The sequence below is a fragment of the Pan paniscus genome, chromosome 18 (assembly GCF_029289425.2).
Source record: "Pan paniscus chromosome 18, NHGRI_mPanPan1-v2.0_pri, whole genome shotgun sequence".
Lineage (NCBI taxonomy): Eukaryota > Metazoa > Chordata > Mammalia > Primates > Hominidae > Pan > Pan paniscus.
In genome coordinates this window covers 878,346-890,920 of record NC_073267.2, presented here as the reverse complement: position 1 = coordinate 890,920, position 12,575 = coordinate 878,346, and the positions used below count along the sequence as shown (strand labels likewise).

General features: G+C 63.4%; 1 protein-coding gene, 1 long non-coding RNA gene and 1 pseudogene across 3 annotated transcripts; 2 read left to right on the top strand and 1 right to left on the bottom strand.

Annotated features, from left to right (window-relative positions):
- Positions 1–2,990, top strand: LOC134729346 (uncharacterized). Its single transcript, XR_010110355.1, has 2 exons — positions 1–310; positions 676–2,990. It is a non-coding gene; the product is annotated as an uncharacterized LOC134729346 (long non-coding RNA).
- On the bottom strand, positions 812–8,039 carry MCRIP2 (MAPK regulated corepressor interacting protein 2). Of its 2 annotated transcripts, XM_034951534.3 has the most exons (5): positions 7,233–7,473; positions 7,027–7,156; positions 1,742–1,869; positions 1,402–1,503; positions 812–1,166 (listed from the first exon to the last, which is right to left on the bottom strand). In XM_034951534.3, exons 1-5 carry the CDS (start codon positions 7,282–7,284, stop codon positions 1,096–1,098), a joined length of 483 nt encoding a protein of 160 aa, XP_034807425.1. In that variant the 5' UTR covers positions 7,285–7,473; the 3' UTR covers positions 812–1,095. The 2 variants fall into 2 exon arrangements, with proteins under 2 accessions (XP_034807425.1, XP_034807426.1); XM_034951535.4 differs by lacking the exon at positions 1,402–1,503 and having other exon boundaries at positions 7,233–8,039.
- On the top strand, positions 7,588–9,841 carry LOC134729343 (neurogenic locus notch homolog protein 3-like; annotated as a pseudogene).
- Positions 9,842–12,575: the final 2,734 nt, after the last annotated feature.

The window sequence follows — 12,575 nt, the reverse complement described above, 5'->3', positions numbered from 1 at the left end:
GGCCACGTGACCTCCCCGGTGGGAGTACCCCGCTCACGTCAGCGGCCTCCAGGGTTGCTCCAGCCGCTAATCCCGCTGCCCTTTGCCCCGCGGGCCTCCCAAGGCAGCCCCCTGTTAGCCCGACCGGCTTCGAAGCCCGCGCCGGTTGCGGATCCTCCGCCGCGCCCACCTGTCAGCGCCTCGGCCGGCCGCGGCTCCCGCCGCATGCAAGCAGCGAGGCGAGGTCGCGCTGAGGCCTGGCCATGCCACGGACAGCCGGGCCTCACCCTGCCGCTCTCTCGCCGTCCAGAGGCCCCTGGTCCACACCTGGGTACGCTGGGTCCTGACTCAGGTGGGCTGGGTCATCCCCGTCCATCAGGGAAGGTAGTGCGGGCGCCCGCGGAGGGCCTGGTTCCCACGTTCGTCCTAGCAGGTTCCCCACGTACTCCTTCGCCCAGTGTCCTGCGGCCGGGCCCGGCGGATTCAGAATGGGACCTGGCGTTCTGAGACACAGCCCCAGTGCTGGTAGTGGGGGGTGGTGGACTGCACTCCGGGGCCATTTAATGTCTTTAGGCCTTGAGTCTCGGCTCTGGTCCCAGTCAACGCCAACGGGAGAGGAAAGAGGAACAAAGTGGGGTCCCCAGACTTCCAAGCAAGGTGGGCTGGCTAACGTCCTTCCTACTTGTCGCAGGACAGCTGGGTGAGAAGCTAACGGCCTGAAGGGACAGGGCTACAAGGGGAGTTTGTGCTGGGCCTGGCGTCCCAGGCTGTGGACTGGAACTGGACATGAGAACCCCCCCTACACCCTGCCAAGTCAAAGACACTCCAAAAAGACAGTTTCTCCACTTTATTAGCCTGGAGCTCCTCCCTGCCAGCCCCAGGGGCTGGTCGCTGGTCCCTGGGCAAAGTGAGCAGGGCTGAGGTCAGACGGGTTCGGCCCTTGGCCATGGCAGCTTGGTTCGGACAGCCGGGCCAAGGGAAAAACAGGTGCAAAAGTCCAAATGCTGGCACTTCAGGTGTGGCCGGCACCCAGCCAGGCGCAGTGGGTGGGCAGGGCGCCATGCTTCTCTCCTGGCGACAGGTCAGCCGTGTAGCAGCGCCCCCTCCCAGCAGCCACTAGGAACAGCTGGTGATTCTCGCCAGGAACTGCTGCGCCCACCACTCGTCTAGGTCAATGGGCACAAAGTCTGTGGGCAGAGAAGGCTGGGCAGTGATGCTGCCTCCCAGGCCAGCCAGCAAGTCTACCCTGGAGCTAACCACAAGCCGCTCACCCGGACTCCGAGTGCGGCAGGCGCTGGGAAGAAGGGGTTTCTGCACAAGAGTCCCCTCCCTCATCCCCTGGGGTGGGAACCTGGCAGGGCCTGGGTCAGGATCAGAGGGGCTGGGGGGTCTCTCCTGGGGGGACAGGGTTGGGGGGCTCACTCTGCAGCCGGGGATTGGGGGTCCTCTCCACGTACTGCACAGGCCTTGGCCCGCCCTCACCGGCTGGGCCACCATCCAGCTGCTGTTGCACCTGCTGCCAGGCTGTGGGAGGAGGGCAGTCGGGCTGAGCCAGGTCCCAGGCACCCCATCGCCCACCCAGGGCCTGATGGTCACCCTGGACTCCAGCCCCACACAGGGCTGGTCACAGGACACAAGGGCAGAGTGCCAAGGAAAAGCACAGCCCTGCAGCGGCTGTGGGTCAGCTTGAAGTGGGGCCATCCCGGGTCCATGTTTTTGCGACCCAGCAGCCTATGCCGCACCCTCTGGCCCCGCTCGCTACCTTCGGACACAAAGCGGACATTCTCCTCGTGGGCCACTGTGTAGGTCTCCTGGGTCCCCTCGAAGGATGGGGACGTGGAGGGGGCCCGCCGGCCATTCACACGATTGAACACAAGCCTTGGCCCTGGACTGCAGGAAGGGAGGAGACGGACATGGTTGGTGCCCATCCCAGGTGCGGTGCTGCCTGGCAGAACTCAGGAGGAGCCCCGGGCCAGCCCACTTTCCCCAGACTTGGCCAGCCTAGGCACTTCCTGAACCAGAGAGAGCAGCCACCCACAGCAGCCGGTGGCCCAGGCCTCTCTTGCAGGCCCCAAGCCATCGGCAGCTCAGCTCACACCTGCAGCCCTGTGTCCTGAGGGAAGTGAGTGACTGTAGGGTGGGGGCCTCAGTCTTAGAGTGTCCCAGACCTCTGGTCGGGCCCCACTCAGTACCCCTCCCCGAGGGTCTTGCAGGTGCCCATGCTGCCACCTGCATCCCATCAGCAGCCCAGATTCTGACCTGAGCCACGACCCAGTCTCTCTGCCCCAACCCCCCACTCTGGGTGTAGTTCTAGGCCACATTCTCGCCCCACAGAAGCACCTCCATCTCCACGATGTTTCCCTCCATGGACAGATGGACCTGGACGGGAACGGGGGCCTTTGCCCTCTCCCTGGCTGCCCCCACGTCCCATGGGATGAGGACTGGGTGCCGGGATGGGCAGTCCCTGAGTCGGGAGAGTGACTATAACCCTCGCCCACTCCCCACCGGCCCGAGACAAGGGGCGATGCCAAATGAGATGGCTCCTGCAGTGCCGCACGCAACGTCTAGTGGGCCCCTGGGCCCGTCCCGGCCAGCCGGGCCCAGGGCAGGGATGAGCGGCCCCAGCTGGCCGAGCCCTGAGCACACAAAGCCCGGGACAGGGCCGTGGAGGGAATGGGGCCGCACCTACAGCCGGAGGTGGGAGCCGGGAGTCCTGGGCTGCGCCTGCTCCGCCAGGCACTCGCGGTCCCGGCCGGCCTGTTGCCTTCCTGGGCTCAGGTGCCCCAGCGCCGCTCTCGGTTCCTCCTCAGCTGAGAGGGGCACTAAAATAAAGAGGAGCGTCTTGAGGGGCGCAGGGTCCTGCCGGCCCCAGGGCTGGCAGGGTCTGGTGGCCACAGAGGATCTTAAAACGTGCAGGTGGAGATGGGACAGGGGCAGGGGCACCTCCCAGGCCTGCCCGCTGCCTGAGTTTCTGCACAAACCACAGGGAATAAAGTTTGTCCACTTGGAAAGCCCCCTTGCCTGCAACCCACTCCCACCTCGGAAAGCCAAAAACTCCAAGAAAGCTTGGAGGTTGGATTATCAATGTCTAAGAAGACAAGAACATTGCCAGGGGCTGTGAATCGCAGGGCGGAGGTGGCGGCTCTCGGGCAGAGATGGGCCCCAGGAGGCAGGCACCGCCCCAGGGGTTCTGGTTACGTAAGGCCGCTGCTCTCTGGGGGAAAGGGCACCGGCCCGGCGAGCACCTGTGGATCACCGCCAACCTCTCCCACTTCCAGGGACACTGCTCCGGGCAAACTTCAGCCCAGGGAGGTGAAGGCTGTGGAGTGCATCCTCTCCTCTCCCCTCCACAGCCCATCCCTTTTTCAGCCCATGAAGCTGGGCTTGGGAGAGAATCCACCTGAGCATATTACATGCTGGGTGGGGGCAGCACCAGGATATCATAGCAAATCCAACAACAAAGTCCATGGCCCTGACGCAGTACAGCCCCCAAGCCAGCCCCTCAGCCTGCCCTCACTGGGCCTCCCCCCACCCCGTCTCTTGCAGGCTGCCCCTTCTCGCCCTGTGGGGTTCATTCCATTGTCCTTTCCTGTGGCGGTCCCCACACCCTCCATCTGCCCTGGGGTCGGGTGATCACATGGCCCCGTTTCATCTTATTACTTATATCGCCTCAGTTTATCTTACTGCCTCCCCTATCCATCTCCCACCAGGAGGAATAACTTGTCAAAGGTGTATCTGGGCTGGGCGTGGTGGCTCATGCCTGTAATCCCAGCACTTTGGGAGGCCGAGGCGGGTGGGTCGCCTGAGGTCAGGAGTTCAAGACCAGCCTAGCATACGTGCTGAAGCTCTGTCTCTACTAAAAATACTAAAAATTAGCCGGGCATGGTGGCGGGCACCTGTAATACCAGCTACTCGGGAGGCTGGGGTGGGAGACTCACTTGAACCTGGGAGGCGGAGGTTGCAGTGAGCCAAGATCACGCCACTGTACTCCAGCCTGGCAACAGAGCGAGACTCTGTCTCAAAAACAAACAAAGGTGGCCGGGCGCAGTGACTCACACCTGTAATCCCAGCACTTTGGGAGGCCGAGGTGGGTGGATCACGAGGTCAGGAGATCGAGACCATCCTGGCTAACACGGTGAAACCCCGTCTCTACTATAAACACAAAAAAATTAGCCGGGTGTGGTGGAGGGCGCCTGTAGTCCCAGGTGCTCGGGAGGCTGAGGCAGAAGAATGGCCTGAACCCGGAAGGTGAAGCTTGTAGTGAGCTGAGATCACACCACTGCACTCCAGCCTGGGCTACGGAGCGAGACTCCATCTCAGAATAAAAATAAAAATAAAAATAAAAAAACAAACCAAGGTTTATCTGGTCTGTCACCGTCGTGGGCAGTGCCCAGACCCATGCCTGGCAGGAACCAGAGCCAGCATACATCGTGGGTGACAAGCCTTGACTCTCTGGGTGCACCAGGAGATGCGCAGGGACCCCGACACCCCCCTCCCGCGCCCAGTCAGTGAGAGATGAGGAGTAGCAAAAAGCACCAAGGAGAAGAAAAGGCAGGGCAAGGCCGGGCGCGGTGGCCCACGCCTATAACCCCCACGCTTCCACAGACCAAAGCGGGAGGATTGCTCGAGCCCAGGAATTGAATACTACCCTGGGCCACATAGTGAGACCCGTCTACATAAAACTTAAAAATGAGCCAGGTGTGGTGCTCGCCTGTCATCCCAGCTACTCAGGAAGTCGAGAGGTGGGAGGATCACTTGAACCTGGGAGGTTGAGGCTGCAGTGAGCCATGATTGCACCACTGCACCCCGGCCTGGGTGACAGAGCAAGACCTTGTCTCAAAAAGAAAAAAATTAAATGAAGTAAAAAACAGGGAGGTGGGTGGCAGCATGGGGTGGGGTGGTTCAGAGGGAAGGTGGTTGGCCAAGCACGGTGGTTCACGCCTGTAATCCCAGCACTTTGGGAGGCCGAGGTGGGCGCATCACCGGAGGTAGGGAGTTTGAGACCAGCCTGACCAACATGGAGAAACCCTGACTCTACTAAAAATACAAGATTAGCTGGGTGTGGCAGTGCACGCCTGTAATCCCAGCTACTCGGGAGGCTGAGGCAGGAGGATCGCTTGAACCCGGGAGGCAGAGGTTGCAGTGAGTGGAGATCCTGCCATCGCACTCCAGCCTGGGCAACAGAGCAAAACTCCATTTCAAAAAAAAAGAAACAGAGGGAAGGTGGTTGCCCCAAGAAGGTGCAGGAGCAGGATGGGGGCTTCATGCAGAGATCCCACTGCTGCCAGAAGCTCCCAGCGCTGGGGCCTGGGGGTGGGAAGGTGGGTGACCCCAGGGAGGAGAGGGCAGCACACATGTGCCCTGCCCAGGGCTCCTCTAGCCCCACTGCACACGGGGTGAAGCCCACTCAACTCCCACAGGTCCCACTGGCTGACAGAGGACCTCACATGGGGACTTTAAGAGAACAGGCCGGGCGCGGTAGCTCACACTTGTAATCCCAGCACTTTGGGGGGCTGAGGCGGGTGGATCATGAGGTCAGGAGATCGAGCCCATCCTGGCCAACATGGTGAAGTACAAAAATATAAAATTAGCCGGGCATGGTGGCACGCACCTGTAGTCCCAGCTACTGAAGAGGCTGAGGCAGGAGAATCGCTTGAACCCGGGAGGCAGAGGTTGCAGTGAGCTGAGATTGCGCCACTGCACTCCAGCCTGGGCGACAGATCGAGACTCTGTCTCCAAGAAAAAAAAAAAAAAGAGACAACAGCCAGTGGGCCTGGTGTTGCCCACTGGGACCCTTGGGGTCCCATGGAGAACTCTGGGAAGCATTTCCATCTTCTTCCCTAACTCCTCCTAACTGTGCCACAGCCTTGCCCCTGCCCTCCCTAGCAGTGGGGTCTTGGAGAGAGAAGAAAGGTGGTTTCCCCAGGTTAAGAGAGACGGCGTCACCCTGGGCCACTCCAGCCTCATGCTCCCTGCCTGGGGACCAGGTGGTGGCTACAGGTGTGCCTCGGTTTCCTCCCCTGGGAGGTAGAGCGGCCACGAGGACCAAGAGTGATGTCCGCGGAGCGTCCCAGCAGAGCTGGGATGCTGGAAGCACCTCGGGGCCCACTCACCTCCCGCCAGAAGGCGCCTCTGGTAGAGGGCACTTACCTCACTAGGATGGAGCCCCAGAGAGCCCCCGCCCCGCTGGAACCTCCACACCTTTCTGAGAGGTAGGCAGGGGGCAGGCTGAGGGTGGCTCGGCACCCCCCCACCTGTAGCTGCCCTGAACTCCTGGCCCGAGCTCTCCTCCCCAGCACCGCCTCAGGCCATGACCCTACCACCTCCAGGAGCCTTCGGGCCGGCTTGGGGCCACAGCAAAATCCACAGGCCTGGGAGAGGCACAGGATAAATGAAGGGAACGGTGGAGGAACTGAGCCAAAGTCAAACGTCCAGCCCTGCAGGGCTGTCCAACCTCTGGGTCATGGTCACGGGGAGGCCACAGTGGCCGGACTGAGGCTCCTGTGGTCTCGGAAGGGCACTGGGTTAGGAAAAGCAGAAGCAACCGGAGGGGAGGAGGCCCCACTGCCCCAGGGTGTCTGGGGTGAAGGGCGGAGGAGGGCAGCGGCCCTGCCCGAGGGAAGCGCACGCACGTCTCCCCCACTGAGCTCTGCAAGGGCAGAGCCGGGAGACCTTGAGGACCAGCGCCCGACGCTCTCCGCGAACCGTGGCCTGGGCCTGCTGCACGTCAGGGTTCCAGCAGCAACCCAAGGTCGCCCGAAGCACCGACCTCGGACGCTGGAGGCCCCTGCGACCCAGGAAATGGCCGGCTTTCTCCCCGCTGGGGGCCCGGGCCCGGCCAGGTGAGGCGGAAGTGCGAGGCGCAGGCCCGCGGGCGCGTAGTGGGCAGGACCCGCGCAACCCCCGCGCCCGGAGCGCCCGCCCCGCCTGCAGCACGTGGCCGGACCTCACTAACATTTCCCCAAGGTCACCCTCCGCTCTAGGGCGGCCGGCGGGGGAGGGGAAGCCGGGCCGGGCCGGGCCGGGCCGGGGCCGCGCGCGTCTCACCTCGACAGGGGCCAGGGTCCCGGCGGCTGCGCAAAGGGCTGCGCCCGCGGGGGCTGCGAGGTCGGCGGCGCGGGCTGCCGGCATTTCAGGAGCTCGCCGAGCCGGCCCTCCACCTGCTGCTGCGTGGGACCTGCGGGCACCGGAGGGCGGTCAGCCGCCGCCGCGCCCCGCCCCGCCCCCGTTCCCGTTCCCCGGCCCGTGCGCACCTGTGCGGCGCTGCGCGACCAGCTTGCTGGGCCCCTTGGTGATGGTGTACATGACGCGCCGCTCCCACACCGCCGCCGGCCCCCGGCCAGATCCGGCCCCTGCGCCCGGGCTCGCACTTAACGGACGGCGGGCGCTGCGGGGAGGGGGCGGGCCCGCTACACGCCCCCGGCCCTTAAAGGGCCCGCACGGGCTCGGGCTGACCCCGGACACGCGGCGGAGGCGGCGCTTGGGCCCTTTGGGAAACTGGCAGGCGGGGGCGGAGCCGTCAGCAACCCCGCCCCAGCCCCCGGAGGCCCGAGGCCAAGGCGGACGAGGCGCCCTGCTGCCCGGGAAGGCCGTTGCTGCCTGGAGGCCATGTCAGTGTCGGGGCACCGCACTCAGACTGCTGGCGGCGAGGACCCAAGGGCCCTGCGGGGTCAGCGGCGATGTGCGAGCAGGGTCCTCGGAGCCCCAGGGCCCACCTTTGACAGGCGCTGGAGGAGAACCTGTGCTGGGGGTCCCTGTGCTGGGGGCATCCCTGTGCTGGGGGGAATCCCTGTACTGGGGGGCCCTGTGCTGGGGGGATCCCTGTGCTGGGGGGATCCCTGTACTGGGGGGCCCTGTGCTGGGGGCATCCCTGTGCTGGGGGGATCCCTGTACTGGGGGGCCCTGTGCTGGGGGGATCCCTGTGCTGGGGAGGAGTCCCTGTGCTGGGGGGATCCCTGTGCTGCGGGCCCTGTGCTGGGCGGATCCCTGTGCTGGGGGGCCCTGTGCTGGGGGGGGTCCCTGTGCTGGGGGGGTCCCTGTGCTTGGGGATCCCTGTGCCGGAGGGCCCTGTGCTGGGGGGATCCCTGTACTGGAGGGCCCTGTGCTGGGGGCATCCCTGTGCTGGAGGTCTCTGTGCTGGCGGGATCCCCGTACTGTGGGGGGTCCCTGTGCCTGTGCTGTGGGCTCTGTGCTGTGGGCCCTGTGCCGGGGGCATCCCTCTGCTGGGGGGATCCCTGTACTGGGGGGCCCTGTGCTGGGGGAATCCCTGTGCTGGGGGCCCTGTGCTGGGGGGATCCCTGTGCTGGGGGCCCTGTGCTGGGGGGATCCCTGTGCTGGAGGTCTCTGTGCTGGCGGGATCCCCGTACTGTGGGGGGTCCCTGTGCCTGTGCTGGGGGGCTCTGTGCTGCGGGCCCTGTGCTGTGGGCATCCCTCTGCTGGGGGGATCCCTGTACTGGGGGGCCCTGTGCTGGGGGGATCCCTGTGCTGCGGGCCCTGTGCTGGGGGAATCCCTGTGCTGGGGGCCCTGTGCTGGGGGGATCCCTGTGCTGGGGGCATCCTTGTGCTGGGGGGATCCCTGTACTGGGGGGCCCTGTGCTGGGGGGATCCCTGTGCTGGAGGTCTCTGTGCTGGCGGGATCCCTGTACTGTGGGGGGTCCCTGTGCCTGTGCTGGGGGGCTCTGTGCTGCGGACCCTGTGCTGGGGGGATCCCTGTGCTGGGGGGCCCTGTGCTGGGGGGGTCCCTGTACTGGGGGGCCCTGTGCTGGGGGGATCCCTGTGCTGGGGGCATCCCTGTGCTGGGGGGATCCCTGTGCTGGGGGCATCCCTGTGCTGGGGGGATCCCTGTACTGGGGGGCCCTGTGCTGGGGGGATCCCTGTGCTGGAGGTCTCTGTGCTGGCGGGATCCCCGTACTGTGGGGGGTCCCTGTGCCTGTGCTGGGGGGCTCTGTGCTGCGGGCCCTGTGCTGTGGGCATCCCTCTGCTGGGGGGATCCCTGTACTGAGGGGCCCTGTGCTGGGGGGATCCCTGTGCTGTGGGCCCTGTGCTGGGGGGATCCCTGTGCTGGGGGCCCTGTGCTGGGGGGATCCCTGTGCTGGGGGCATCCCTGTGCTGGGGGGATCCCTGTACTGGGGGGCCCTGTGCTGGGGGGATCCCTGTGCTGGGGGGATCCCTGTGCTGCGGGCCCTGTGCTGGGGGGATCCCTGTGCTGGGGGCATCCCTGTGCTGGGGGTATCCCTGTACTGGGGGGCCCTGTGCTGGGGGGGTCCCTGTACTGGGGGGCCCTGTGCTGGGGGGATCCCTGTGCTGGGGGCATCCCTCTGCTGGGGGGATCCCTGTACTGGGGGGCCCTGTGCTGGGGGGATCCCTGTGCTAGGGGGATCCCTGTACTGGGGGGCCCTGTGCTGGGGGGATCCCTGTGCTGGGGGGATCCCTGTACTGGGGGGCCCTGTGCTGGGGGCATCCCTGTGCTGGGGGGATCCCTGTACTGGGGGGCCCTGTGCTGGGGGGATCCCTGTGCTGGAGGTCTCTGTGCTTGGGGGGATCCCTGTACTGGGGAGGAGTCCCTGTGCTGGGGGGATCCCTGTGCTGGGGGCCCTGTGCTGGGGGGATCCCTGTGCTGGGGGGCCCTGTGCTGGGGGGGGTCCCTGTGCTGGGGGGCCCTGTGCTGGGGGGGTCCCTGTGCTGGGGGGCCCTGTGCTGGGGGGGGTCCCTGTGCTGGGGGGCTCTGTGCTGGGGGGATCCCTGTGCTGGGGGGGTCCCTGTGCTTGGGGATCCCTGTGCCGGGGGGCTACTCTGTGCTGTGGGTCTCTGTACTGGGGGCTCTGTGCTATGGGGGGTATCTGCGCTGGGGGCTCTGTACTGAGGGACTCTGTGCTGGGGGTGTCTGTGCAGGGGGGCTGTGTGCAGGGGAGCTCTGTGTTGGGGGCTGTGTGCTGGGGGACTCTGTGCTGGGGGTGTCTGTGCTGGGCTCCTCTGTGCAGAGGCTGGAGGCAAGGATTTACCATTCATACTTGGGGAGCCTCAGCCAAGGTGCCTGCAGAGGCCTGGGCCAGTGTGAAGGGTCACCCTTGGCTTGGGTCTTGGGACTGGGTCTAAGAAGAGAAAAAGGGGCTCATCCCCCTGGACTTGGGTAGAGACATGATGCCCTGGGAGTCTCCCTTCCACCCCAGGAGTCAGAACCCTGGCTGCACTCTGCCCCACGTCCTGGCCCCCAGGCTGAGGTGCACCCAGAGGCCCGACGTGTGCCTCTTCGGCCCTTGGGGCTCCTGTACCCGCCCCACAGATGTGAGAGTGTGGCAGGCCAGGTCTCACTAATGCAGGCCTCCATAACAATTATTTCAGCGCAGAGTGGTTAGTTAAATATTAAAAGCTTAAAAAGCTGTCCAGGAGCGGTGGTTTACACCTGTAATCCCAGCACTTTGGGAGGCCCAGGCAGGTGGATGACCTAAGGTCAGGAGTTCGAGACCAGCCTGGCCAATTTAGTGAAACCCCCATCTCTACTAAAAATACAAAAAAAAAAAAAAAATTAGCCAGGCATGGTGGCAGGTGCCTATAGTCCCAGCTACTCCAGAGGCTGAGGCAGGAGAATCACTTGAACCTGGGAGACAGAGGTTGCAGTGAGCCAAGATCATGCCACTACACTCCAGCCTGGGCAAAAGAGTGAGACTCCGTCTCAAAAAAAAAAAAAAAAAAAAAAAAATGCCGGGTGTGGTGGCACACACCTGTAGTCCCAGCTACTCGGGAGGCTGAGACAGGAGAATCACTTGAACCCAGGAGGTGGAGGTTGCAGTGAGCCGAGATCACATCACTGCACTCCAGCCTGGGCGACAGAGCAGGACTCTAAAGAAGAAAAGCCAGTGCCCTTCTTCAAAGGCTGGAATGTAACAAAAGCCCACCAAGAGTTGTGCCCAGGCCTCTCCTGGGCCTTGAAGCGCGACAAGATAACGAAAGAATTCTTAATAGGACCCGTTTAGGATTAAACAAGTTTATTGGAGGTCTGAAGAAACTCTCCAGGCCTCCACAGACAAGTTTATTGGGAGCCTGAAGGAACTCCCCAAACCTTCATGATTTAGCAGGAAACAAGATTAAGTCAGTTTACTGAGGCTCCAGGGGAAGGTCTTCAGGACTCAGGCCTTAATTATAGATTAAAAGAAGTTAATCACTTGGCCGGGCACGGTGGCTCACGCCTGTAATCCCAGCACTTTGGGAGGCCGAGGCGGGCGGATCATGAGGTCAGGAAATCGAGACCATCCTGGCTAACACGGGGAAACCCCATCTCTACTAAAAATAGTGAGCCCAAGATCGTGCCACTGCACTCCAGCCTGGGCAACGGAGCAAGACTCCGTCTCAAAAAAAAAAAAAAGAAAAAAGTTAACCACCTATGTCTTCAGATGAATGCACACTTACACACAGACATCTAGGTTGGAAGGTACATAACCTCTGGAAAACTTTGTAATTTGACTTGGTCTGTTGATAATTTCCAGGCCTTCTCCTTGTAACCGGCTGCAGAAATAAAAACCCTCTTCCTCACCAGTTCATCTGCATCTCGTTACTGGGCCACGAGAAATAGCAGCCCGACTCTCAGTTTGGTCCAGGAACAAGAGGAGACTGCCTGTGCCGGCATCAGGGCCTGGCGTGTCCAGTGGCCCCCACATTCTCCAAGGAGAGGTCAGGGATGCTGTGGCTGAAAACGGAGCTGTGGCGGGTGGGCGGCAGGGCCCAGAGTCTTCCTGTCTAAATTTCCAGGCAAGCAACATGCACCACATGGAGGGGTGAGGGGAGGCCCTTGGTGGCGGGGGGCCAGCCCGAGGAGCCCCCACCCCATGCACTGGCCCTGCTTCTCCTCCCTTCTGGGAGCTCCAGGCTTACTGGGAGGCCCTCAGGGAAGCTTCTGACCCAGGTGTCTCTTGGCCCTGTACCCCTCCTCAGCATGGCTGAAGAGCTGAAGGAAAGAGGTTTCCATCCCCAGCTGCCTTCTCTGCAGGGTTGGGCCAGGCCTGTGGCCCTCAGAGGGCAAAGGAGATGGCAAGCCACAGCCAGGGAGGCCAAGCCTCAGATGCCCCCTAGGAAGGACTCCTCAAGGACTCTTTTCTACCTCCCACCCCCACCCCTGCCCCCACCTTCCCCACTCCCCCAGTTCCCCTCCCCCCACCAGCATCGGGCAGCGTGTCCTTCAAGGAAGGCCAGTGTGATCCCCGTCATCTGTGCAGCCTGCGTCCTGCCCTGGCTTCTCCCAGTGGCCTTCAGCGCAATCACTCACACAGGCCAGGGAGGCAGGGCAGGGTGCTGGGGGGCCTGTGCACAGCCTGAGGGCATATGCTCCTGTGGAAGACCTGGCAGCAAGGACCAGCTGAGTTAGAGTGAGGGCGGTGCTGGGGAGGGAAGCCCCATGTGGGGAAGGGCATAACCCGAGCTCACACAGGCTCCCGAAGGTGGCCCCCCACCCTTGGGGCCCACTGCAGGCGGCAAGGACAAGTTGGGCTGGCCCAGAGCTCAGCAGAGCTAGCGTTTGCTTCGGCCATTGGTGGTCAAGCCACGAGGCCCAAACATCCAGCCCCAACAATAGGCCATATCTGAAGTCAGGCAACACTAAACCT